This window comes from Grus americana, chromosome 1, assembly GCF_028858705.1.
Source record: "Grus americana isolate bGruAme1 chromosome 1, bGruAme1.mat, whole genome shotgun sequence".
NCBI lineage: Eukaryota > Metazoa > Chordata > Aves > Gruiformes > Gruidae > Grus > Grus americana.
The window spans coordinates 94,546,396-94,570,801 of record NC_072852.1 but is presented as its reverse complement, the minus strand read 5'-3'; the positions used below and the strand labels follow the sequence as shown (position 1 = coordinate 94,570,801).

Sequence of the window (24,406 nt, the reverse complement as noted above, 5' to 3'; positions counted from 1 at the left end):
AAAAAACTCTAGATGTGCCCAACAGACTTGGCATTGTACTCAGCATCAAATATTTTTCGATCTGCTGAATTTAAAGCTGGGGGCCCTGAGAAATATTTTTTCCCCCAGATTAATGAACACAGATCAGTACTGTTTAATCAACCAATAAATAAAAACAGCCTGGAAAGCAGCCTGAAATTAATCCATCATAGCACGACCAAATTGAATGAACTGTGTCCACCTACAGAGTAATGACAAGCACATATTTTCCTATAACATATCTGAAACTAGAAAGAGAGCATAGCAAATAAAAAAACCTATTTCCACAGTGTACAGAGCTTTTTTGTTAAAAATCAGAAAACGCATCCTTTGTTTAAAGTCTGGTTTCAGACATGAGGCAATTTTAGAATGGTCGGAGGAGGATGGAAGTGAGGGGGGAATAATATATTACATACAAACTTTGTTTTCATATAAGTAATTCTAGTACTGGTATGTAGCCCTGATGGGAGCATAAGGGAGAAAGCAGGGATTTCTGTTCAGACCCAGAGACTCTTCTGCCCCGGAGTGCGTCTCTGACTGTGGGCAGTGCCAGATACATCAAATGAAAGTTGAGGGAGTCTCCCTCATGGATGCGTAAGGCAGGCTCCCTCCAAATTCCATCACAGAGATTAGTTTAACGGTAAGAAAAGAACTTGTCCTGTACTGGCCTGCATCACTGGGGATCTTCTGGATACCAGATAGATGTCTGATCTCACTTAACTTCCAGATATAAAACAAATAACAGCAACAACAGCAAACACCACCACAAAAACCAAACAAACATACAAAAAACTAGTGGAAATTATTCCTTCGGTTATCTTTAAGTTTGTACGCAAAAGAATATTTTTTTATTCCAAGCTTTCTTTTTAATTACGTGTTCATTGTTCCTATATTATGAAGAGTTGTAAGCACTGTGCCTCCTTTCTCTCTGAAAAAAAACCCTTTTGTTCTCTTCATCCTCTCTTCCTGTGAGGAACTTCCCATAGCTGGCATCATTTCTGTGAGTTTCCTATATCTTTATTTCAGTCATAGGCTGGCTCGAACCACAAGTTGCATTTTCCAAAGAACTTTAAGGTTATTATCTGTTCCTTTTCAGTTGTAACTTTGTCTTTATTTTGGGGCATTTGGAGGTGTGCTGCCTAGAAGAGTTTCACTTTTTCAGTCAACTTTAGTCCTTAAAAGCATTAATTAGTTATGTTGTGGTCACTGTAACTCCTTTATTAAACACTTCAGAACATGAAGGTCAGAAGTCTCAGTAATGGTGAATTAGCCTAGCAGTCACAAATTTGTATGTACTAGCTGTTTTGTGCAAACAAAATTGCATTCACATCAAGGCATGTGTTATTACCTCCTACATCTTTAAGGTCTTGTCTGCCTTTAAAAATACTAGTATAAATAATAAAGCAAATGTGCATTCTTTGTGAATATATTAGTTAATAAATGTGATGATTGAAGGGAACCTGGTAAATTATCTAAATATCTGTGTGCTTGCTTATTTATGTGCATGTATATAAACATGCAGACGTGTATGTATTATATAGGTGTGTATATATATATTTAGTATATAGATTGATGTACTTAGACATGTGTATATATCTTTGACAGCCTTGTGGTTGCGTGAGGTCCATGTGTCGCAGGAAGCAGATCTGGAGTTTTGCTGCACTGAACAACATCACCCCTTCAGCAGCGTATTCTGTCATCACCTGCACGTCCGCCCATTTGCACCGCAAGGGAGATAGATGAAAGTCAATGTTGTATTAATCAATTAGGTTCTGCATTTGCACCAACGTACTATTAAGGAAGGATTTGTGTTCTCTCCTCTTCTGGCAGAGATGAGTCTCCTGGGCAGCTTCACACCCCAAAGCAGGGCAAGAAGCAGTGCTCTGATATAAACATGTTTGGGACCTGTGAGCAGGGTGCTTCTGCATTTATTCACATCGAGTTATGGTTTATTTTGTGAATAACCTCACTGACATCAAGGTAACTATTTGTAGAGGAAGGTGCACTGTTTAATATGAGCATGGTTGGCAGAGTCTGGCCTGTGGTACTTGAGTGCCAGCAGCAAAACGCTCTTGTCATCACGGAAGCTGACGTGGTGTCACAAACAATCACAGCTCAAAACTAGCTGCTGTCTTGACCGGGCCATGAATGGCCGTTTCTGGAACAGATGAAAAGTCTCACTGTTATATGAAATAAAGATGCTTGGGTACTGCAGAAAGATGCTCAGATTTGAACTGTTTTCACAGATGTTTGTTGAGCCTGGGACTGGACATGGAGTTCCTCTTCTCTCGCTTCTTGCTGAAAGCAGAGAAGGACGTTGCATCCCGAAGTGCAGTCCAAAACTCAGATGGGCAGTGAACAGGTGATACATTGTCAGGCTATTTCAGATCATGGAAACCATTTGTCCAGTTTTAGATTGCTATTGCTAGCAGTGTATCTTTTAGTTATGAGAAAGAGAAGAGGTTATTTAAAACTTAGACGACTCCTGTTTGCCTTTCAGAGCACGCCAAGTGGGATTTAAGAAGGAATGCTTAAAGATTACAGGCAGCTTCCTCTGAATCTATTTTATGCAATTCTCATTTATGTCCCATGTGAAGTAAATATGCTGAGAAAGAGCTGGCTCAGCAATTCAGTTCGGTGAGGCATGCACAGATACACTCTGGAATGGGTGTTTGAGGCTCAGCATGGAGAGCAAGAGGGACAAAGAGGCAATTAGTTCTGATTACTTTGATGTATTTCATTTGTATCATCGCTCCACAGCCTGTGTGGATGTAGTGCATTCAGGACCCCGGGTCTGTGGAGCTGGTGTGCGTAAAAGCTGGTCACTCCTCCATTATCTTTGGAGTCAGAGCAGAAGAGGCGAAAGTCTGTGATGGGTTCTCAAACATAGAAGCTGCCCTACCAAAGTGCAGCACAAGAAATTTGCCAGAAGAAGGGTGATAAAGAGGGAAACAAACCCGTGGTAATGCACAGCGGTAACACTGAGCTACCAAGACACCTTTTAAACTTTGAGGAATATGCTGGATGATGTAATTTTTCAGCTTCCTCTAATGAAGTACATACCTGAGATTCTAAAGTGGCCAGAGGACATAAGTGGTCAGTGACTTTGGAGAAGAGTAGGGCAGGGAAGGAGCTGTTGGTGTGCAGGGGCAGGCATGTAGTGCAGGAGCATTCAGACATCCTTGGGAGAGCAGAAAGAAAGAACCTAGTAGATTGACACAGATATTTGAGCTGTAATATAAGGAAGAAATTTGTTAGTCCCCCAAACCTTCAGCTTTCTCTCTTCTCTTGGTCACAGGCCGCCATGTGTTAGGCTGTACAGGACTAGATGTATTAATTTTTTTTGTGTATTAATAATAAATTTATAATAACATAAATCCATATCACTATTGATGATGTTTTTTTAAAAAAGTGTGCTTTGGAATACTCTGTCCTTTTTATTTCTGTTAGCCAATAAACTTTCCCAGAAAACCTTATACCTTCAGGCAATGTCTGAACACTCTTGGGACAGTAACAGTGATGTTCTAGCAAAAGTGGCAGTCATGCTGGGGACAGCTGTTCATTCTTCTTGTTCGTGATCTAAATGGCAGCTCAGAAGAAGAGTCAATCTAACTCTTATTTGTCCCTCAGAAGAGAGGGAAAATAGCTCATGAGGGCAGCTCATGGAGATCGGTGCTGTGCACGTCCTAGTGTACAAGTAAGCCTGAGATTTAGACTTGTCACCTCCCTTGCTCATGTCCTTTGAGCAGAGATCCCAGAATGGCCGGCTCCCTACTGTCCTCCGAGGCTGGCTTAGCACCAGCTTAAGGGGCAGCTTAATGTTACAGCTAACCTGTGGTAAAGGGCTGCCAGAAGTGACATCCCTGCTCTTCCCCTGCCACCAGCCACTCACCCCACGTGGGATCTAGCGCTTGGGTGGCCATGGTCCGTGCAGCCACTGATTCGATGGCTGTGGCTGCAAAGAGAAGGAAGCAAATAGACCAGCTGAGCTGCAGCATCCACTTGGTGCACACATTTGTGCATTTGCTCTAGATCTGGAAAGCGGGGGCTTTTCTTGGTGGATTTCCATTTAAGATTTCAGAATATGTCTTCATCCTGCGTCGAGATGCACACGAGTGCTGCCGTTTCTTCCATGGCATTCATTTTGGTCTGAATTAAGTTCATTAACATGTTTATCTAACCCCCTTTTTTAGGAGTCTCTTAGTTGTACTGGACAAAAACCAAATTCTCCTCTCAGTTGCTGCTCTGTTTCTAGAGCTTTTTCAGTTTGCCAAGAATTTAATCTCTATCAAGTAAGATTTCATGACAAATGACATCCAGTCTGCTAAAACATTCACTGATTTTCTTCACTTGCTAGCTTTCAACTTCCCAAACTTTTTTGAACTCTTAACAGCTATCACAACCCAACTTTAGGATGCTGACTGTTACACAAGCTTTCCAAAGCGGGAAAAGGAGTGGAAGTGCCAAGATGATATCTTTCCAGACATAAATCTGTACCCATTTTGTTACTCGTCCTGTTGCATTAGGATTTTCAAAGCCACTGCCTTATTGCTGTATAATATATAATATTGCATCTGTGGATGAATAAAGATTCCTTATTCCCCTTCATATCCTTTTACTTATGTTTCACTTAAATTCTTTGACATATCTTTCACATGGTATTTCACTTACCTGTTTTCAATAGGTACCTATTTCAACATGGAATTAGTAAATACCAGCCATAGTTGATTTTCTCTCTCTCTCTCATGTTCTCTGGTCTTCGGTTTACTCTGCTCACAGCTAGTGATTGCGTAGATGTAGTTAAATCATCCATACTTGGGGTGATGCTTAAGAAATTGTAATATTTCTCTTTATTCAAAATAATCAAACAATCTTGAAACTCTCAATTTACAGCTTCAGAATATGGGAGATTGTAATAATGAGTAAGTACCTGTTGGGTGGATATATTCCAGATACAGAAATTGAATTATTCAGTTCTAATTATTCAGTTCAACGGATGATAATGCTTATGGCAATCATCAGGGAAGTAATTCAGTCCCCTGCAGAAACTTCTGTGTTTGAATACAACAAATCTTAAGCATTAATATAGCACTATTAGAGGGAACTGTTGCTGTGGATTTTTTTTTTTTTTCACCAAAAGTCTTTCTGTAGAAAAGAGGTCAGGAAGAGGATGAGTAGAAACATCTTAATTTAAATAGTTTTCTTTTAAAACATAGCCCTTTTTTAGTCTTGTGAACGTTGTGCTTGAACTTTGAGAATGGTGCCTTTGCCTAATTATTACTGAAGTAAGAGTCACACAATTAAAATGTACTTGCAGAAAATGTCTGCCTATATTTTTATACGATAGGACATTGTATGAATCTTACAATTTTTCCTCTTGTAGGTAATCAGTGTCAGTAGGTATTTTGGGCTTTTAGATAGAGGCTGGAGTGGTTTCGTGTGCATTTGGTTGCTTTATTTTTTTTCTTCATCTGCAAGACTTGTTTTAGTAGGAAGAGATGACTTATTCTGGAAGAAGTGTCAGCAGACTTAGCAAGAAAGATACATTTTTACAGTGATCCTATGGACCATAATGCCATTGGGCTTCAACAGCAGTGCTATTGCTTGTTTTGAGGTCTAATGAGATAGGTCTGTAATTATGTGTGGTGAATGCAGTGCTATGGATCCAAGATTACGTTTTTCTTGTTCTGAAATAATGCAGAGAGATGTCATACAACTTGAGGTGTAGTTTATCAAAAACATCTTCTTTCATTGTTCACTGCTTGGCTTAACTCAAGGGAGGTTTCGGAAAAATTAGGTACGGCACCTAACTGTGCAGCATTCCAGAAGGATAAAGAAATATATTGCCTGTCGGATGTAATACTGTGAAGAGGAGGGGAAACCTGGGACTTTTCTTAGAATAAATTTCAAACACCAGTGTTCTAAAATGATAAAAGATCCTATTACAGGAATGTACTTACTATCAGTCTTGAGACTGTATTATTATGAGAAGCTTTCAGCTGAAGATTTTATCCCTGTTTTCGAATGCAAAGGTAGGTGATGAATTTGAAAAACAGTAACAAACCCACCCCTTTTTTTCATTAGATCCTTCAGATGACGAAGCTATTGAGAAGTCAAGCGATAACAGGACAGCAGCGCATCATGATTCAGATTCCAAACCTCCTGTGGCAAAGAAAAGAAAGCAGGTTTGTAAATTTAGGAATTGTGTAGAGCACAGAGATGATAATGTGTAGGGAAGCATAGTCCCCTTTTGTTCAGTAAAGGGCCAGTTTTCTTCATTGTTTGTCTGATCTGTTCATGTAATAAGATTTTTCAATTAAATTATTTTGCCTTATTTGGAAGTGATCACATTACAGTACATTTCAATAATAACTTCACTCTTGTGTGAGTTGAGATTGCCAGGCCTGTGTCCTACAAAGTGACTGTCTAGTGATAAAAGCCTGGATGGTGCTACCGAGTGTCCTCCCCTCTCATCTTTTCCCTTTCCCTGCACATACAAGGTCTTGAAGACTATATTTAAATTTTGTACAGCATCTCTACCCAATCATGTCCCCAGTGCAAGGTCCAAGTGAAGAAGACTTTAGGTCTACATGGATTGATGTTTTCATAGCCTTGCACTACTAAAAGCTTCCTTTAAAACCAGTAGGAACTGTGTTGTTCAGCATTACATGGAGTATGCCAAGGAAAAGGCAGCAAGATCTTTGACAGACAGCATCACTCCAACTTGAGCAAAAGAGAGTCATCTAGAGGTCAGCTGATTTTAAGAAGTCTTTTGTCTGAAGGTAAATTTCTTCTGTCTTCCTGATACCATACAGGAGAATTTACTGAATGGCTGTCAAAGAGCTAAAATGATATTGGAAGCTATGTCTCCTTGAGGTTATGGATATTAATTTTGGTCCTAGGTCAATAGTAAATTCACTGTGTGATGCCTAGGCAGTTGCCCAGGTGAAAACCATTTGTAGGGATGTTCTTTTTTTGGTAACAGAGAAGTGTAAATAACACAGTAGCAATTACTAAGCCTTTGGGTTTCTTTCCAAGGAGACCAAAGGTGAAGTGAGCCAAATATCTGAACTGGTTCCCCATTTTGGTTAGGAAAGAGAGAACCGAGCAATACAGCAGAAAGCTGCATTGTCTTTGTACATGCTCTACCGAGGGGTCAGATGCTGAGGACTTCAACTCAGTAAGGATGCCTATGGAGCCACTTTTTAATCACCATTATCTTCACTTAAGCATTTAGAACTAAGTTAAGATTGTTTGGAGGACTTGCTTTGCTCTTTCTATGAGAACGTTAGAAAGGATAACCAACACAGGTTATCCTGCCAAGGTGGACTGGAACTGCTCAGCTGTAGCAGAACACTTGCCACAGCTCTTCCTGTCATTTGAAGAATACCAGTCTGCATTTTGGAATGGGGTAAGTTGATGTACAGCCACGAAACTCCAGGAGGCAATGCTTTACTGGAGCTCAAAGTCATGGATGTGTTATTGCACGTCTTTTAGAGCAAAACACTTGTAAAATCAGATGTATTTACGGGAAGCTAGTAGTTTTGTAGTTCTGGTGCATATAACATAACACATTTTACTCATCCCTGCCTTATTCACAGACTGGACGCTATTCTGCAGTGGACTTGGCACCTTAAAGCCAGTCAGGAGACAAGCAAATAGAATTATCAACATTTATGTTTCTAGTCTGCAGGCTGTCCTCAGGCTTACAATGAAATGAGTAATTTGCCTCCAATCTGAATGGCGCATTGATGTATTTACTTTGTCACAAACTCCGAAAGTCAGAGTATATGGCTGACCTAGAATGTAAACTTTCACACACACACACACACACACACAAAAGAATGTTTTCACTCTACGTTTGGATTTCCAGTAACTTGGCAACATGTAAAGAAAAAAATTTGTTAGAAATATAATACAGGAAATATTTTATGCTCTGTCTATGATTAACAAACAAGGAATTTATGACATTTTAGTTCATAAATCAGTGGTCTCAGCACAAATTTCCTGTTTTCTGCATTTTAAGAACTTCCATGTAAAAATAGCATAAAAACACAGAGCACAAGGAAGCCATGTCAAAAACCAGTAGGTTGTCTGCTCTGTGTCTTGCATAAGAAAAACATGCAAATGACCTTTTCTTAAGGGTGGCATGCAAAGAGCTATTGCATGTGTAGGTAGGCAACTAACATTTGGGTAAGGGTCAGAAGTTCAGTCTAGATCAGATGCTTAAATATTTTAGGCTGCAGATCATCAGAGAGGTGTAAGTTTACAGCCATTCACCACCATGATGTTTCTCTTTGTATTATGGCATTATTTTTAATGTCTGAATAAAGTGGATTTAGTATTGCTGGGCTAATAGTATACTATGCCTAAATATATATATTTATGAGCTGTTGTAAAGGAGATAATTTAGAGTCTTAACGTGCTTCTCTGGGGAAACAAGGTGTTGACTGAAAGCCTACTGTGTGCTTCTCTTGCTGTGCAAAGAAAGGGTTACATACTGCCTTCAGAAAAGAAGCCATGGCATTTGGTGATACTTCTAAACATCTGAATAAAGGGTTATCAGTGAGAAAATTTGGTTTCTCTTAGAGAAAATTTTTCAGCTCTGTGGCACAGTTTTATTCCTTTCTCATGCAGATACCAGTTGGGAGTGTTTTGCAGATTTATGTAAAACAGTTCACAATCTATGTGAAGGGAGGAATGGGCCTGAAGTGAATGAGTGGCATTCTCCAATACGCTGAAAGAGTGGTAGCTCTTTCTAGGATAGAGAACCATCGTATTCTACCGGAGGAAAGAGATTCAGCTTGGCCCCTTTCTGGCTTGTTGATTACTTGGTAGTATCCCTTGACTAAATCAGTCGAAAGGCTTGTTCTCTGCCTAAAATATGATGTTGAACATGGAGTTTATGATTAAAACACCTGGCAAGTGGTCTTTGAGTATCTATGGACAGCTGGGATGTGTGAGGGTAGAGCAGGAACTGAAGGCAGAGGGTAGCTGTTTCAGTCTCAATGTCTGGGAATGCTAATGGTAGGGATAGGAATGAAGAAATGTATGCTAGTGTTTTAAAAGCACTTGAAACAGAGTCAGGACAGAGATTTTTAAAAAAGAAACAAACCGAAAATAAAAACAAAAAGCTTATATTAACCCTGGAACAGTTTTGTTAGCTGAAGTGAGTTTCTACTTGCAGTCATTCCCTTGGTTTCTAGTGAAGGTAATATCTGTTTATGTCCAAGAAAGTCACAGGGACAGGTCTCTGCTGTTGAGGCAAGATACGGTCCCTATCGCAACTTCTCGTGGGTGGGTATTGATCCAGGCTGCGTTACACTCCAGCCCTAGCTGTAGAGTGCTTTGCTGGCTGTAGCCAGTCCCCAGCCAAATCTTCTCTGGTAGTTCCTGAGTATCATTGCAAACCTCAACCAGTTTCAGGGCCACTTCTGTACAGTACTACTACTGCCTTTGCAAATGCAATGGTGGCTGTGGTCGTATCACCGCACAGAAAGCAGGAGCAAGCAATAGGTCATTTGTTTGTGCTGAGCATGGTGGTATCCTGGTTTTTATAGCTAAATTAGCCAGGGGAGTGGGGAGGAAAAGGAAAACATAGGCATAATATGAACTCCACAAAATGCTTCTGATAAAGATATGAGAGTGGACTTGGAAATGCACATATGTGCTGGTCAGGGTTGTCATGAAGTGTCCTCCCGTTAAGGGCAGGGGGAGGCAGTAAGTACAAGGAGGGCTGAGAAAGGCTCCAGATACTCTGACCTTCTGTTAGTTTTCCTTTGACCCTCTTGGCCCTGTTGAAGCTGCCCTCACAGGGGAACAAAGGAGCAGCTTCTCTGGCTTTCGGTTGGGCTCCCTTTCCTGCTGATACTTTTCTGCCAGGCTTTCCCCAGGGAGCAGTGCTGGATGTTCCTGGGCTTTTAATGCTCCATGTGATGAGACTCAGGAGCAGATTTTTCCAGCCAAATGCATCCTGGTATCAAGGAGCTTTTTCCTGCAACTCAGTCTGTTTTCCCATTGCTCTTCATCAAGTGACTTATTAAAGTCCATCTGTGTAGATTAATTTGCATTTCCATGAAGTGGAAGTCCCTAAGAAGGCAAAAGAAAAGAGAATTGGCATGCCCAAAATGAGGAAAGCCTGTGGCTTGCTTCCTCTGTTTTGGACAATTTTAGGTGGCTAAGGAGAAGTCCTAACCCTGGCTTATGTGAACAGGGGCTTTGCTACAAATGGACCGGTTCAGCCTGCTCACTCAGGCACAAAAGAGAGTTAATAATAGCAACACGTGTTGGATGAAGATTATTCTGAAATGCATCGTGTATTTTTCTGGTCTGTATTTGACCCTGCCTGCTATGAGGAGACAAGAATGGGGCAGAACAAATTTGAAACATGTTTTCCTAAATTTTGCACTACAAATGTAAAAGGAAATTGAGAGCGTCATTGTTTCCAATTATTCTTGTCCAGTTCCGTGGTATCTTTCACCATCTGGATGCTCACCTTAGACCCAATTATTTTAAAGCACTATTGGCAAAGTTTAGAAAAACAATCACACACAATAATAGAGATTAAAAAGGCAAAGTTTATGAACTTCATGTTTTTCTCTTGATTTTTTTCTTAATGTATCAAAACCTGCTTTTGACCATTTTATGGAATTGTGACTACAACCTGTATATTTCAATTTTCTGTTCTTTTATTCCCCACTTGGTTACAACAATGTAGATCTCCATTCCAAAATTACTCCAGATAAATGTAACTGTAAGAATTTGATCACTTCTACAGGTGGGGAAGCTTGGTTTTGTTTGTTTTTCCCTGACCCAAAATTATACTTTATGTATTCCCTCTTACCTCCCTTTGGTGACATTTTCCTCCTGCCCAAGTGATCGGATATCTGATGTTGAATCTTTTTTTTCTGACTTTTTTTTTTTTAATATGTGCTTTGCAGCCTACAGAGTGTTTTCTAAGTCAGCCTGAAGAAAAACAAGAGAGCACTGTAAAGGCAAAGAGGAGAAAAAAGGTATGAATGTCCTAGAGTGTGTTTGGGGACTGGGCAGTGGGTGTATGTGCTGTTACAAGATTCAAAACTGGAACAACCCTGTGACGATGAGAAGTAACATGGTCATAACGTTGCAGCCTCTTTTAGAGAAGAATAGAAATTCTTACTTTTTTGACTTCACTCAAAACATCCATTCCCAACCTGAACTGTGGCATTGTGTCTGTACTCTGCTCAAGGGCTGTATATGTCTACACCCGACTTGCAAGTGTTGCACACCAGGAAAATGTAACTGCATCAAAGAAAGGTGGAATTTCAGTTGCTGCAGAATCTGCCCCATTCCAGCGACATGGTCAGGCTCCAGCTGCTGTGACGTCTTTTGAGCCAAGAGCTGTCCTTGTTCACTCTTCTCCTTATAGCATAAGTATATAAATAATTACTCTGTATTGTCCCTCTGGCCGTGCTCCATCCTCACCCTCAACGACAAACACACTCTGCAGTCTAGATGGAAATTACATGGCACCAGGCAAGTTAATTGTCTTTCAGGACAGACTGTAAATAGTTGTCTCCCTCACAAGGCTGAGAGGTGGCCTTTTTATATTATGTCAGGCCTCTTAATCATCCACGGAATGGGAAGAGGGAAGAGTGGGATTTAGCTTTAAATGCAGCTCTGGCAGAAGTGACCACGGTACTTGTTCCACTGCTGCCAGAGCAAAAGCATCCCATGACAGATTGGTGAACCAGACCTAACAAAAAGACCCTGTTCTCAGGCAAACAATAGGCGCTTAGTTACACCTTTGGTTTCAGTGGGGCTAGGCCACTAAGTTGACATACACAGCCTGTCAGAAAATCCATCAGGAAATATTTATCAGGTTGATCTATGGGTTCCAAGCAAAGAAGTCTCTCCAAAAATAAGGAAAAGGGGGGAAAAAAACCCCTTTGCTTTTAAGCATCTGGAATGAATTGGAAGAAAAATAATAAAACTTCCTGCAGGAGGAACATTTCCCCACAGCTCTCCTTGAAGGAAGAGAGTTTGCTCAGGTGTCCTTGCTCTTGCTCTTACGGAATTTCTCATTAGTATCAGGCTTCTCCCCTCCAGAGTGCCATAATTTTCCTGAAGGAACCAAGTGGCCCAACGAATGACGTAATGGTCCTGGGGAACGGCGCCTTGCGCTGAATTACCAAGTAGAGAGAGCCTGATAGGTCTGTCTTGCTGTCTGCTAAATCAGAGGTTCCCAAATGTGGGTCACTTAAGAGGCAAGTTGTGGGGCTAGAGAAGAGTGTTTGTGGTTGATAGGAAGGACAATGAAGAAGTTCGATTGTGGGCCTCATGCAAAGGCTGTGTGTGCTGCAGATGGCCTCTGGTCATTCTTTGGGAGGACAGTTGTTGCATGGTAGAAAAATACAACAGCGCCAAATGAGGGTGAAACTTGGGAAGGAATGTTACTGATTCAGGCACTGCAAAAAACCTGCCAAACAGCCAGGCGTCCATTGGAAAGTCTTCGGGGACTGCAGAGAGCTTTGCACCAGGCCAAAGGCAGACCGAGAGGAAGGCATAAGCACTGCATCTCTGCGCATCCCACTGTCAAAGATTCAACTGGGGTCTTGGAAACACACAGCTGGTTTTAGCAGAGGTAGAACAGGCAGTGGCCAAAGTGGCAGATGGCTGGGAGAGGCAGCTGCCTACTTTGGCTTTGCTGTAGGGTAGAGTGGCTTCAGCAGCCCCCAAATGGCTCTTCCTTCTTCAGCCTTCTGCACTTTATGCTGCCCTTATGGGAATATTTGGGGTGTATTGGGGAAGAAGGAAGGATGGAGGGGTGGAGAATGGAAGAGGAGGAGGGAGTGGGTGCTGGGATGGAGTGGGTGCCTGCTATAGCTCTCTTCAAAATTGCCATTGATCTTCACCATCCTCAACCTTAGCCTGCCGAACTTGCACTGAAGGTACCCACCACACCTCCAAAGCTGCCAAAAATACTTCTAGGCCCACCTCATCTCTGTGAAATCTCACTTTGCCTCGCAGATACATACGCTGTTGCTCCATCCTAGCCACGTTCTCCTCCTCCTTTTCACTTCTAGGCTTATGCTGCCATGTATCCTCATAATGACAAGTGCAGTTTAGCTTATGCAGCTGAGAAACCTTAATCTGGCCTTTCACAAATGAACCACTTCTCAGTGAGAACAAGACAACCTTCACATTCTTGCCATCTCTATCCTTGAAAATCTACTGTTTTCTTAAATGCTGGCAGATCATTCAGATAACAGGAACCCTGGGCTATTCTCCCCCCGTGATCCTTTTAATTATGGGGAAAAATACAGCAACACTTTCACTTCAGTGAAAATTCAGACCTGTTATTAGCTAACATTCCTAAGGTGTAAAACACAATCATTATGAACTTATGTCCTGGCTTTAAAGTTTGGTTTTTAAAAAATTATACATTTTGGAAGAACAAAGCAACTGCTCAGTTCTTTCTGCTTGACTTCTGGTTTTGTGAGCTTTTAACTCATTTTCATCACACTTGCATGGTATTCTGTGAATATAGCTAACCATCTTTCCTTCCAAAACAGATAGATAATTACCCTGTTGTAACCAAGACTTATACAACCACACAATTCCTGTTGTTATGCTTTAAAAATAATAAATTTTTTAAAATTATGAAAAAACCTTCACTTTTCAAACTGATACTCAAGTGTAACAATAACAAAACTCACAAAACCGGCTTTCAGTTATGTTTTTGTTGTGGTAGCACTTCAGGTGAGTGCACAAGATATTTTTGGCTTCGGGCTCACAGATCATCTCATCAAAGTATCTGAACTTGTGTCTGAAGTCTGCATTCCCACTAAAGATGAAGGGAATCTTGTCCGTTGTAAGGTGTTTTTCTATTTAAGCTGTAATTAAGCCAATATAACCGTATAAAGTTGTGGAGGAACATTTATTTACAGTGTTGTTAGCTAGCCAAAGAGCAGAAATTACAAAAATGCCATACTTACCCATTTTACTTTGTTTTTTAGAAGAAAATTTCTGATATTCTGGAAAAATCCACTCCAAAACCTGGTGTCCCTGCAGATCTGCAAAACCTGCTTAGTCAATATTTTGGTGAAAACCGTTCAGTGATTGAAATAGAGGAATTAAAGCTGTCAGGTAACTTATCCTATATTTAATAGATAAATAATGGGGTTTTTTTCTTTTTCTGCAGAAGAAAGAGGATTTGGGGGATAGGTCTTGAGTTGTACTTTTTTATGGAAATATTGTCTTATACTGTATATTAATTTGCTGTTTAAGTAGAGATGTTAGTTTCTTTGAAATAAATGTGAGATTTCTTGGAGTTACAGAAATGAAAAGAAACATCGTTTAAATGTGTCCTTTTGTTGTAAAGTATTAATTTCAGGAGCTCACTTTTCTAATAGAAATATATGATTCCTAATAATAGCTTCCAAGATAATAACTGAGAAAGTGAAAATGTATTTTGTTGCTAGGATGATCTGAGTCGATGCAGATGTATAATAGGAGGGCTGACAGGATGTCGTGGTTTTACCCCAGCCGGCAGCTAAGCACCACGCAGCCGCTCACTCGCTCCCCCCATCGGGATGGGGGAGAGAACTGGAAAAGTTAAAGTGAGAAAACTCGTGGGTTGAGATAAAGACATTTTAATAGGTAAAGCAAAAGCCGCGCGCACAAGCAAAGCAAAGCAAGGAATTAATTCCCCACTTCCCATGGGCAGGCAGGTGTTCAGCCATCTCCAGGAAAGCAGGGCTCTGTCACGCATAACGGTTACTTGGGAAGACAAATGCCATCGTTCCAAATGCCGCTGCCCCCTCACTCTCTTCCCCCCAAGCTCCTTATAAACTGAGCATGACGTCATATGGTATGGAATATCCCTTTGGTCAGTTTGGGTCACCTGTACTGTCTGTGTCTCCTCCCAACTTCTTGTGCACCCCCAGCCATTCCGCTGGCCGGGCAGTGCAAGAAGCAGAAAAGGCCTTGGCCCTGTGTAAACACTGCTCAACAATAAGTCCATAGAACAAAAACATCTCTATATTATCAACACTGTCTCCAGCACAAATCCAAAACATATCCTCACACTAGCTACTATGAAGAAAATCAACCCTCTCAGCTAAAACCAGGACACAGGAGTAGACAAAGAAATAATGAGACATCATTCTGAAGTGGTTATGAGAAGTTGAACAATGGTTTTTCAGGGAGTGGCATGAAATGATAGTTTTGATCCAAGTGTAAAGTGACCAAGTTTTAACCATGACGAGAACCCTTTTGGTTTCCCGTATTCTGCCTCCAGTTAAAAGCCAGTGATAGAAAAGGCAAAGCAGGACAGAACAGGGTGAGCTACTGTCAGTTGGAGGTTGCATTAGAGATGAACTTCTCCGACTCTTACTCTGCAGATAAAGAGGCACTGTCACTTTATAGGCGCTGTCCATTATTTGTTGGTAGTGTTGGAAGAGCAAACGGCCTGGTAACTAACCTGCATGCACCTCTGGTACATCTTGAACTCTTAGTGACCTGTGGCAAATATAGGAGCCTTCTAGCCCAGCAGTGGTTTCTTTTTTATAATTTTTCAGCCTGTCGTTCTGGATAAATACGCTCCTCCTTAACATCCATGATTCTAGGCTGACCCTTCTTTATTTCTGTGAGGCAGGTTCAGCTTTCTTGTTGAATCAAGAAAACCTAGAGAAGTCCCATATAGATTGCTTTGAAAAGCTTGTGTTAAATATTTTTAGACCTTTAGGGTTTTTAGCAAAAAATAAATTGCTTTAGTTTCTTCCTTATTAAAAGAGCCCTGTGGGCTAGTGAAGTGATCCATTTCCATATGGGTAGGCTCTTGGGTTGGATGGAGATATTTTTTCTTTCTTTTTGTGCTGAGAGTTGGAGGCTTAGAGTGCCAAGGAGTTTACAAACTTCTACCGCTGTCAAGTCATTCACGTCAAAGCAATGAGCAAGTAAAAAGCAACTACTTGGAGTTGTGTGTTCTTGTTAATTGACACAGTGCAGAAGGTCAGGTTTGTAGTCAGCATGGTCTCTCTCTCTAAGTCATGCAGTCTGGAGCTATGTGGTTTTTTCCCCCCTTTCTGAAACTTTATTTAAAATTGTTGTTAATACTGTAGTGTTGCTGGACTGTTGGTGAAAAGTCAGTAACAGAGGCTCGTATCCTTTAGAAACCGTCTTTTGAATTGTTCGGTCATTAATGAGACTTAATGTATTCAGAAGAGCAAAACAATAACAAAGATGTTTTGCCACAGGGAAGAAAGAACCATGGTGAGATTGAAGAGATCTCCTATTAGCACAAAATGCTTATGGAAGGGCGGCCCTTGCCCTTCCCCACCAGCGTCAAGTGCATCTTTTAAGCACAGTTGGGATTTCATCAGTAGAACCAGTGGTTATGCTACAAACATATATGCTGCTTTTGCTGCTAAAAATACATCAACAAAATATTTATTTCTTTGTTTTCAGATTCCTGTTTTTTGCCAGCCAATGATCTCACCCACAGTTTTTCTTCATACCTGAAGGAAAGTGAGTTAAAATGTTAGATGAGATGAAAGTTGTATGAAAAACATTGTTAATGCAATATTATTGCAGTTTTTATCTGCACCTTCAAATATTTTTAATTACAAAATATTAATAACTTTAAGGGTTTTTTCTTTTTTTCATAACAGGTCTTGTTTTTCTGACTCTTTTACTCTATCACTTTTTTTGTATCAAAATGTTCTAAGGTTTCTTTTAATCGCTAGGGAATATTTGTCAGTAATTTATTGTGGCTTCATAAGTAGGTGTATGTACGATCTTAGAGTAAAAATCCTGCAGCTGTCCGCTGACATGAACTAAGAGCATTTGTATTCTCTTATATATATTTGTATAGAACTTCTGGTCTGGTAAATGTTTCTTTTCAATTGGTTTTCTCTGATACAAATTGCTGTATGGGGCAAATGAAGATAATGAGCTTGTCACCTTACAATCTGTTCATTTTTAATGCTTATCTAATTTGTTCAGTTATTTGATATTTCTGTATTTTATTTATTTTGGGCATTTTATGTTCCAATTTTTCAGCCATGACTAAATGTAAAAGTGTTGCCAGAGATTCAGACCTCATAGGAGTCAGCGTGTGTGTTCTTGCTGCTGGCTACCATTCATCATGTAATTTAAAATTGTGGCATGTAGTACTTTCTCTGTGTCTGTACATGGGCTTTTTCATTGCAGTCTGTCCTAAGTGGGCAAAACTCCGTAAAAACCACAAGGAGAAGAAGTCAGTGGTGATGCTGGTTATCTGCAGTTCTGCCCTTCGTTCCTTGGAACTCATCAAGTATGTCGATAGCAAATGTTATGTTGAGGTTGGCAGTCAGTCAGAGGTTTTGTCTTGGAACCACAGACATAAAGGGAAAACTGGGACACTGTCCTCTGCTAGCCAGCAAATTCACTGACTCAAACTGATGCAATATCCCTTGCTTCTTTAAACTGTGGGAGTGCGGTGTTTGGTTTTAGACTGAAGTAACACTTAGTACTTCAGTTGTATGGAAGTGCATGGAAGTGCTGTTTTTGTTAAAAACCAAAAATAAAGTGTAACCAATTTGGGGGAAGCATACAACATGTTATACTTGGGAACAAAGTAAACCCATAAAGCATCATGATCCACCACTAGAAATCGTGACTTTGCACCAAAGGCAACGAGGACGTGACATTCCAGGGCCTCAAGTGCAGATGTGTGCGTCTGGCCTGAGTGCTTCCAGGTCTCTGTCCGTGTTCTCAGCTGGATCAGGCTGGCAAAACTGCTGTGCAGAGATGACGATTTTCAGTGTTCCCTGTCCTCTTTTTTTCCCTTCTCTATCCTCCGCCTTCTTGTTCCAGAAGTCTTGATTACTTGAATGAATTAATATATACCTCACAAATTTCATGGTTGTCTTTTGTGTCTTGACCCCATTTCCTGTGATTATCTGTCACTACAGCATGAGCTGGAGAGTCAGGAAGTTTGAATCCATGCCACAGATAGAAGCATAGGTATGCAGATGTGCCTGTAGTGCTTAGCCCCTGAATGCAGATATTGCCGTCTGAGACATAGATGGTCTATATGTATATTTGTATATAAACCTTTAGCTCTGCACAAGAGAAAATTGAAAATTTGGCACACTGCAAAAAACATGCAGAGAAAGCTGTCTTAAATGACATTTGGTAGCTACTGAATATGTTGTCTCCTGCTTGATTAATGCAGATCATAGAGTTGTTATTATGTGCCAAAATGGAGCATCAGAAAACCAAGTCAGGTTTTCCGACAAACTACTTTTGGTTAACTGGAATTTGGACAATCTCTGCAGTAAAGACTGTGGCAACCTAGGTTTTCGCAGCAGCCACACTGCAGGAAGACTCTGTAAAGTGTAGATGGGTCCATACACAGATCTTCCTTTTGTGCATGCATACGCATGTTCATTCATTCATACCTATATCTCAGTAACTGAGATATTTTTTAATTAGAATTTGGTGATTAGTCAGTTTTGAATGAAGTTAGCTGTGAAAGCACAGGCCATAAGTACTAAATATTATCTGAAAAGCTATCTAAACAATCTTGCCCCCTACTGATATCTTTTATTGGTTTTGTCCAGTTGTTGATCAAGTAGCAAACAAGAATGTACATAGTGTTCAAAGTACAAGCAGGGGTCACTGGAGGACTGTGTCTCAAGCATATTGAGAAATGCCAGTTAGTTTTGCTTCCCTCCTGTGTGGTCTTAATCCTAGCCCTGATGCTTGTGTTTCCTTTTTCCATTTTTTTATTGCTAGGTCAATGACAGCATTTAAAGGAGACTGCAGAGTTCTGAAGTTGTTTGCAAAGCACATAAAGGTAAGAGAGCTGCAAGGGAATTTTGATAGAATTTTGGATGCCTGGATACCCAAATTTTGATAGAACAACTAAACAACCAACTAGTGTTGTACCATTTTCTTTTTAAAACATTTAGCAATAGTACCTTTCATATAGCATTCATGTAATGTTCCTTTCTTTAGGTAATGCTTCCTTTGGTAACCCATTGTTTCAGAAATATAGCCACACACCATCTCCAGTAGCTCTGGTGCAATCCTTTGCAGAATGTAGATGCTTATGCATGTGTCATGTTTTAAAGACGTTCCACGTTCCTGCGAGGTGCTCATTCAAATGGCTTTTACAATGTTTAAATAGAAGGCTCACACACATAGGTTTGTAGAAGCAAACTGTACCAGCACATTTGCATTCTGCCAGTTGGATGCCTGAATACCAATATCCATACCTGTTGGAGAGCACAAATTATGGAGGTGTTTTAAGTAATGAGTGGACGTTTAGCCTTTGATATAAATACTGTCAAACACACAAATGTCACTTACTTTATTTCACTCTTTTCCAGTGTCTTCATCCTGAAGGAGTTTAGAACTAATTCAACTTTGTCAGTTTTCCAAATATTTCCAGAGAATTTGTTTAAATGCTGAAGGAAGCATACTGTTCTTGCCTTCAAAAATAGTTCATGCAATAGCAGATTTTCTAAGTTAAAAATGACTGAACTTCTAGAGAAGTGTGATGCCCAGCTGGCTGTCATATTTCTTAAACTTTCTCCCAGATAGATCAGTTTGAAAGATGAATAGCATTTGTTACTTGATGGCATTCTTGAAAGACATACTATGAGATCTTGAATTTATTTCCAGCTCTTTGAGAAGAAAATTTTAAAACAATCATGGTTTTACTGTGGTTTGTCTTTCTCTCTTCAAATTAGATAAAAGAACAGATGAATATGTTGGAGAAAGGCGTGTTCCACATCGGGGTTGGAACTCCTGGGAGAGTAAAAGCACTAGTGGAGCAAGGTAGGAGAACAAGGAGGGTTTTCTCCGTAGGTATCTTATACTTGATCACATGAGAAGCGAGACCTCAGTTGTTTTTGAAGCGCTTAGGTTGACATGAATCTGGATTTGGGTACTGTACAGTTCTGTTTCTCCACTTCTACTATGTCAGTCAAAATGAGGTCAAGATTCTAGTAGTTGATTTTATGATCACTTTAAGCTAGCATAAATCAGTATTACCAGAGAAAGACAGAGTACTACTTCCCCCCCACCCAGATACTGCCCACTTAGTCCCCCTTCCTGCTTCTGATGCTAGCGCAAGAGTCTGTCTGGCAGCTCAGTGAACTGCTCCCAATTAGATCTGATCCCAGTTAAAACAAAACCAGTGTGCGCACAAAATCAGGTAATGAGCAGGCAGAGGTGGGGCACTTCCTCTTTTGGCAGGAATACTGATTTATGCTGACTTGAAAGTTATTGCAAAACCATGGTGTAAGATTTAAAGCCCCAGGAAACCAAACACTGCAAGTAAATCAAAAGGAAATAATGGCAAAGTCATTGTATCATATGTCACTCTGAGCTCAGTGTAAACTTTTGTGATGGATATATATAAGATCTGCTTGCTGATTTGATTTTATTTCTGATTTGCCTGTAATTAAATTCATTATTGTATATAAATCTCCTTTTCTCTTCCCGAACTTTAAGTACTTTTACTTACTCAGTAGACATTATGTACACAAAGAAAAACAAACAACAAAATGACAAGATGATAAGGTGATTCTTTCCATTCCTCTTTCTAAACACTGCCTTGCTCTGACTGTGGTTTCTTGGTCAGGGAATGGCTGTGGATTGGGACTGTACCGCTCCTTCCAAAAGGGTACAGGAGTAGCATAGTTTTGTTGCTTCCTGTGCTCTCCGCAAACATGAAATTGTTACTGCTCAACACGTCAGCACATTGCCACATTAGGTGGAGGCAGCTTATGGCAGGCACACAAGGTGTATCATCTTATCCTAAGGTCTAGTCCTTTTTTGACACCTTAGCGTTGTGGTGCCAGGTTACTAAAGAATGCAGAGGAGTCAAAACTGATATGAAAAATTGTGGGCATCATGTAGAAGACCAGGGAAAAATAGGAGAACAGCTGGAGGGCCAGTTCAGAAAGGATCTTTTTCTTCTTTCACCACCATTTATTTGGAGGATAAAGGAATTCTTCAGCAGCACCACTGACCTGTCTCACATTCACATAGCACCCAATCCTGTAAATTGCTAAACGTTGTGAGTTCCCATTAACAGGACTTTTCAGGCTAGGGTCCTTGTAACTTACCAGTTCCTCATCAGCTGTGGAAATTCAACTCCTGTGGTTTCATCAGGAGGAAGCTTGAGGAATTATTTTCTGGCAGAATGTTAGCTCTTGACAAGCCTGGCAACAGTAGTTGTTCTGCTTTTGTGTTTATCTTCCAAAAAGGCATGGGATTATGTGGTTAAGGGAGTTTGCAGTGTCAGTGCATTAGTTTTCCAGCCAGCAAATGTAATCCTTAAGTGTTCAAAGATTAGACACCTTGGAAACAGACAGCAAAAAATGTAAAAGCCAAAAATCATTTTGATAAGCATATGTCATATTATTTTCATGATAAAATTTATGTTGCCTTTTTAGATGGCCTATGCTTGAACTCCACAAAATATATGATTCTGGATTGGAACTGGAGAGATCAGAAACTAAGGAGAATGATGGATATCCCTGAGGTATTGTATAAACACCTGTATATATTGTATTCTGTGAATTCATTATTTTTCATTCTAGTGCCCAGATCTTGGTCAGTAAGGTTTTCTTTCTGTAAAACTGACTTCAGTGGTCTAGAAACACAAAGAAGTCAAGATTTTACTAGCAAGTCTGTACTCTCAGGTCTCAAAATTTCCTCCTGAGGAAGACTTTTGCCTTTTTTGTTGCAAGTCACAGCTGTGACTTCTATGGCTGTGCTGTGAATGTCTCCTGTTTGTGCTAGATGGTTGTTCTACCTGTTCCCAGGAAGTTCTCTCAGTAAAGAGGACTTTGTGCAAAAGTTTCCTGAAAAACCAAATAAAACTGTGGAGAAGTATTTGTCTCCATCTGAGAGTAAGATAACTTGTGAGTAAATCTACAGACATTTCTCCTTTCCCCTTTTTCTTTTTTCTCCTTTTTCTTTTTTCCCCTTTTTTCCCCTTTTTTCCTTTTTTTTTTTTTTGTAAGAAGTAGGGTACAAACTATGTAGAGCCATCCATCATTTGTAGACTCCTTTTAAGATAATTCCCCATTCTTTTCAATTCTGTAATCCAGCTTTCACATTTATTGCTGTGACAAGGCATGTTTACCATATGCTGTGGGGCATCAGCTAGTATCTAGCCAGCAGAGAGTGAAAGAGGCAGATTCCTCCATCAGTTGTAGTTATAAAGCTCCCAATTTCCTGTACAGTGTTGCCATTTTTTTGCACATTTATAGCAGGCCAATATTCAGAATATCCAGGGGAAAGGGGACTTTTTTGCATATAGACATTAAGCTGTTTCACAAGTGAAACAAATTATCAGTCATTAAGTCTTCTCTGCACTTGTCTGTGTGTTTGAATGTGCTGTGTTTTACAGTCCCGCATACACAATGGTACGTGTTCCTAATAATCTCGGATAAAGCACCCTACAAAAAAATACATTGCAGAAATGAAGCAGCAAAAAACCCAGCTTTGCTTTTTGAGGCAAGGAGGCTCCCTCTTGTGGTTAATACATAAGGCTTTTTTTGTATGGTGTTTGGAATTCTCTGTAAGTTTTTTAAAGAACAGAGAACATGAATTCACAGACCTGCCAGTACAAAAGGTGCTGGTTGCAGTGGGATGATTTTTTAAGTCAACTGAAGTAAATATACGTACAGTAGACTATATTTGATCCACCTCAAAAACATGAAGATTGTGTTGCTAATATTTGATTTTGGACTATTGCAAACCTGAACTATCCCTTTCAGCTCATTGTAGGTAGCATCCCAGCATTTCTGTCTAGCAACATAGGCCAAAAATTGTGACTCCAGATGCATTTTAAGGCAAAATCTTAAGGCTGTCTTAACATCAAAATGTTAAGGCTTATTTCAAGTTAAAACCACGTAAGAAAGAATATTACACCTTCATATATGGTGTTAGCATAAGGAATAGATATATATGTGTGATTACAGAATAGTGAATATGTGATTACAGAAAAGTCTTAAACCTGCACTTGGCTGAGGTAACACAACATACAGAAAGATTTTTGACATCTTGAGCTATGTAAGTGGAGCATCTTGCAGCTATTTGGCCTGCTGCAGGCATCAGGCAGATTCCTGAAAGTTACTTACGAGGAATGTCAGCAATAAAAGATACCCAAACGTTTTGGAGATAAGGCATCTTAACACAGTAGAAACCAATGGGATTTTTTGGCAACTTTTAGACTTAAAATATGGAATCAAGTCTTAGTGAGCAGAGGATCTTACTCTTCTACTTGTATAAAAGTTGTCAAATACATGCTAGGAATAGTCATAAGTTTTCTGAAAGAAGAGAGGAATTACAGTTTCAAAAATGTAATTTAGAGAATTGGCAGTTTGATGTACTAATTTCTTTCATCCTGTATTAGTTGTGGGGGCAAAATTTTACCTTTAAAATTAGGAACAAGGCATGCTGACCTATGTTCAGTGCAAATTCCAATGGTCAATAATTTCTTTGCACATTTAAGGTGCTGCATTGCTCAATTTCATTGTAATTACACCAGAAAGCAAGAACAGCTGGAAGCAGGTGTCCATTCTACTTGCTGGATTTGTACTTACCTTATTTTCAGTGGATAATTGTGTACACAGTGGTATGTTCTGATAAATATATGAATTTAAAAACACATGAATCTTCCCACATGACAGTCCTGTATCTTATCATATCCACAGAATGGATGGTGCCCTGATCCACTGCTCTCTCAATTACCTCAACATTTCTTTAGTTAATACTGTTGGATATTTTTTCTCTGTTTCAATGTCTCCTGCTTCATTCATCCCAAACAACAGGGAGAAGGAAATAAAAAAAAAAGCTCACAAAGAAACCAGAGGAGGGGTGAATGAGGTTATTAGACTCTGTCTTGGCACACTGGAGTTATACTAAAGCATAAAGGTTTAAATAAAAATTGATTGTACACTTTCTGATCTGACCAAAGGACAAGCTTCCTGCTTTGAAAGCTTTGTGTATAGAGGTTGATGGCAATACAGCGCTGTCTCAAGTCCTCAAATTACCTGTTTGTAAGATTCAAATGGAGTTTTTTCCTAACAAAGAACAATATTGTATTGTCTGCAAACAATTTGAATACTGAGCCTTGAGTAAGTTTGAAAATAGGGAAAGTTTAAGTTTCAGGCTTCATGAAAAGTATAAACATTTGTAAGAAGTGGACTTGTGATAGACAACTGTTTTCATCCTCACATAGCACATCTAGTGTGGAACAGAGATTGGTCAGGCTTTCTCACATCATTTATGCCTGTGCAAAGTGGAGGCACAGAAGGATATAATCCCGAGAGAAAAGTTGCAAGTAAGTTTTTGTAAATGGGAAGAGGAAGCTATAAGGAGACTCTGGACTAGCCGT

The 24,406-nt window shown here is 39.9% G+C and overlaps 1 protein-coding gene across 4 annotated transcripts in view; it reads left to right on the top strand.

Moving 5' to 3' along the window:
* CMSS1 (cms1 ribosomal small subunit homolog) overlaps window positions 1-24,406 on the top strand; it is a 245,831-nt gene that overhangs the window by 220,586 nt on the left and 839 nt on the right. For all 4 annotated transcript variants that reach the window (XM_054828172.1, XM_054828181.1, XM_054828163.1 and 1 more), the window contains 8 exons: window positions 6,103-6,203; window positions 10,959-11,030; window positions 14,016-14,145; window positions 16,468-16,527; window positions 17,212-17,314; window positions 18,781-18,841; window positions 19,740-19,827; window positions 21,453-21,541. In XM_054828172.1, the coding sequence (XP_054684147.1) occupies window positions 6,103-6,203; window positions 10,959-11,030; window positions 14,016-14,145; window positions 16,468-16,527; window positions 17,212-17,314; window positions 18,781-18,841; window positions 19,740-19,827; window positions 21,453-21,541 (704 nt within the window). The remainder of the gene's footprint in view (window positions 1-6,102; window positions 6,204-10,958; window positions 11,031-14,015; window positions 14,146-16,467; window positions 16,528-17,211; window positions 17,315-18,780; window positions 18,842-19,739; window positions 19,828-21,452; window positions 21,542-24,406) is intronic.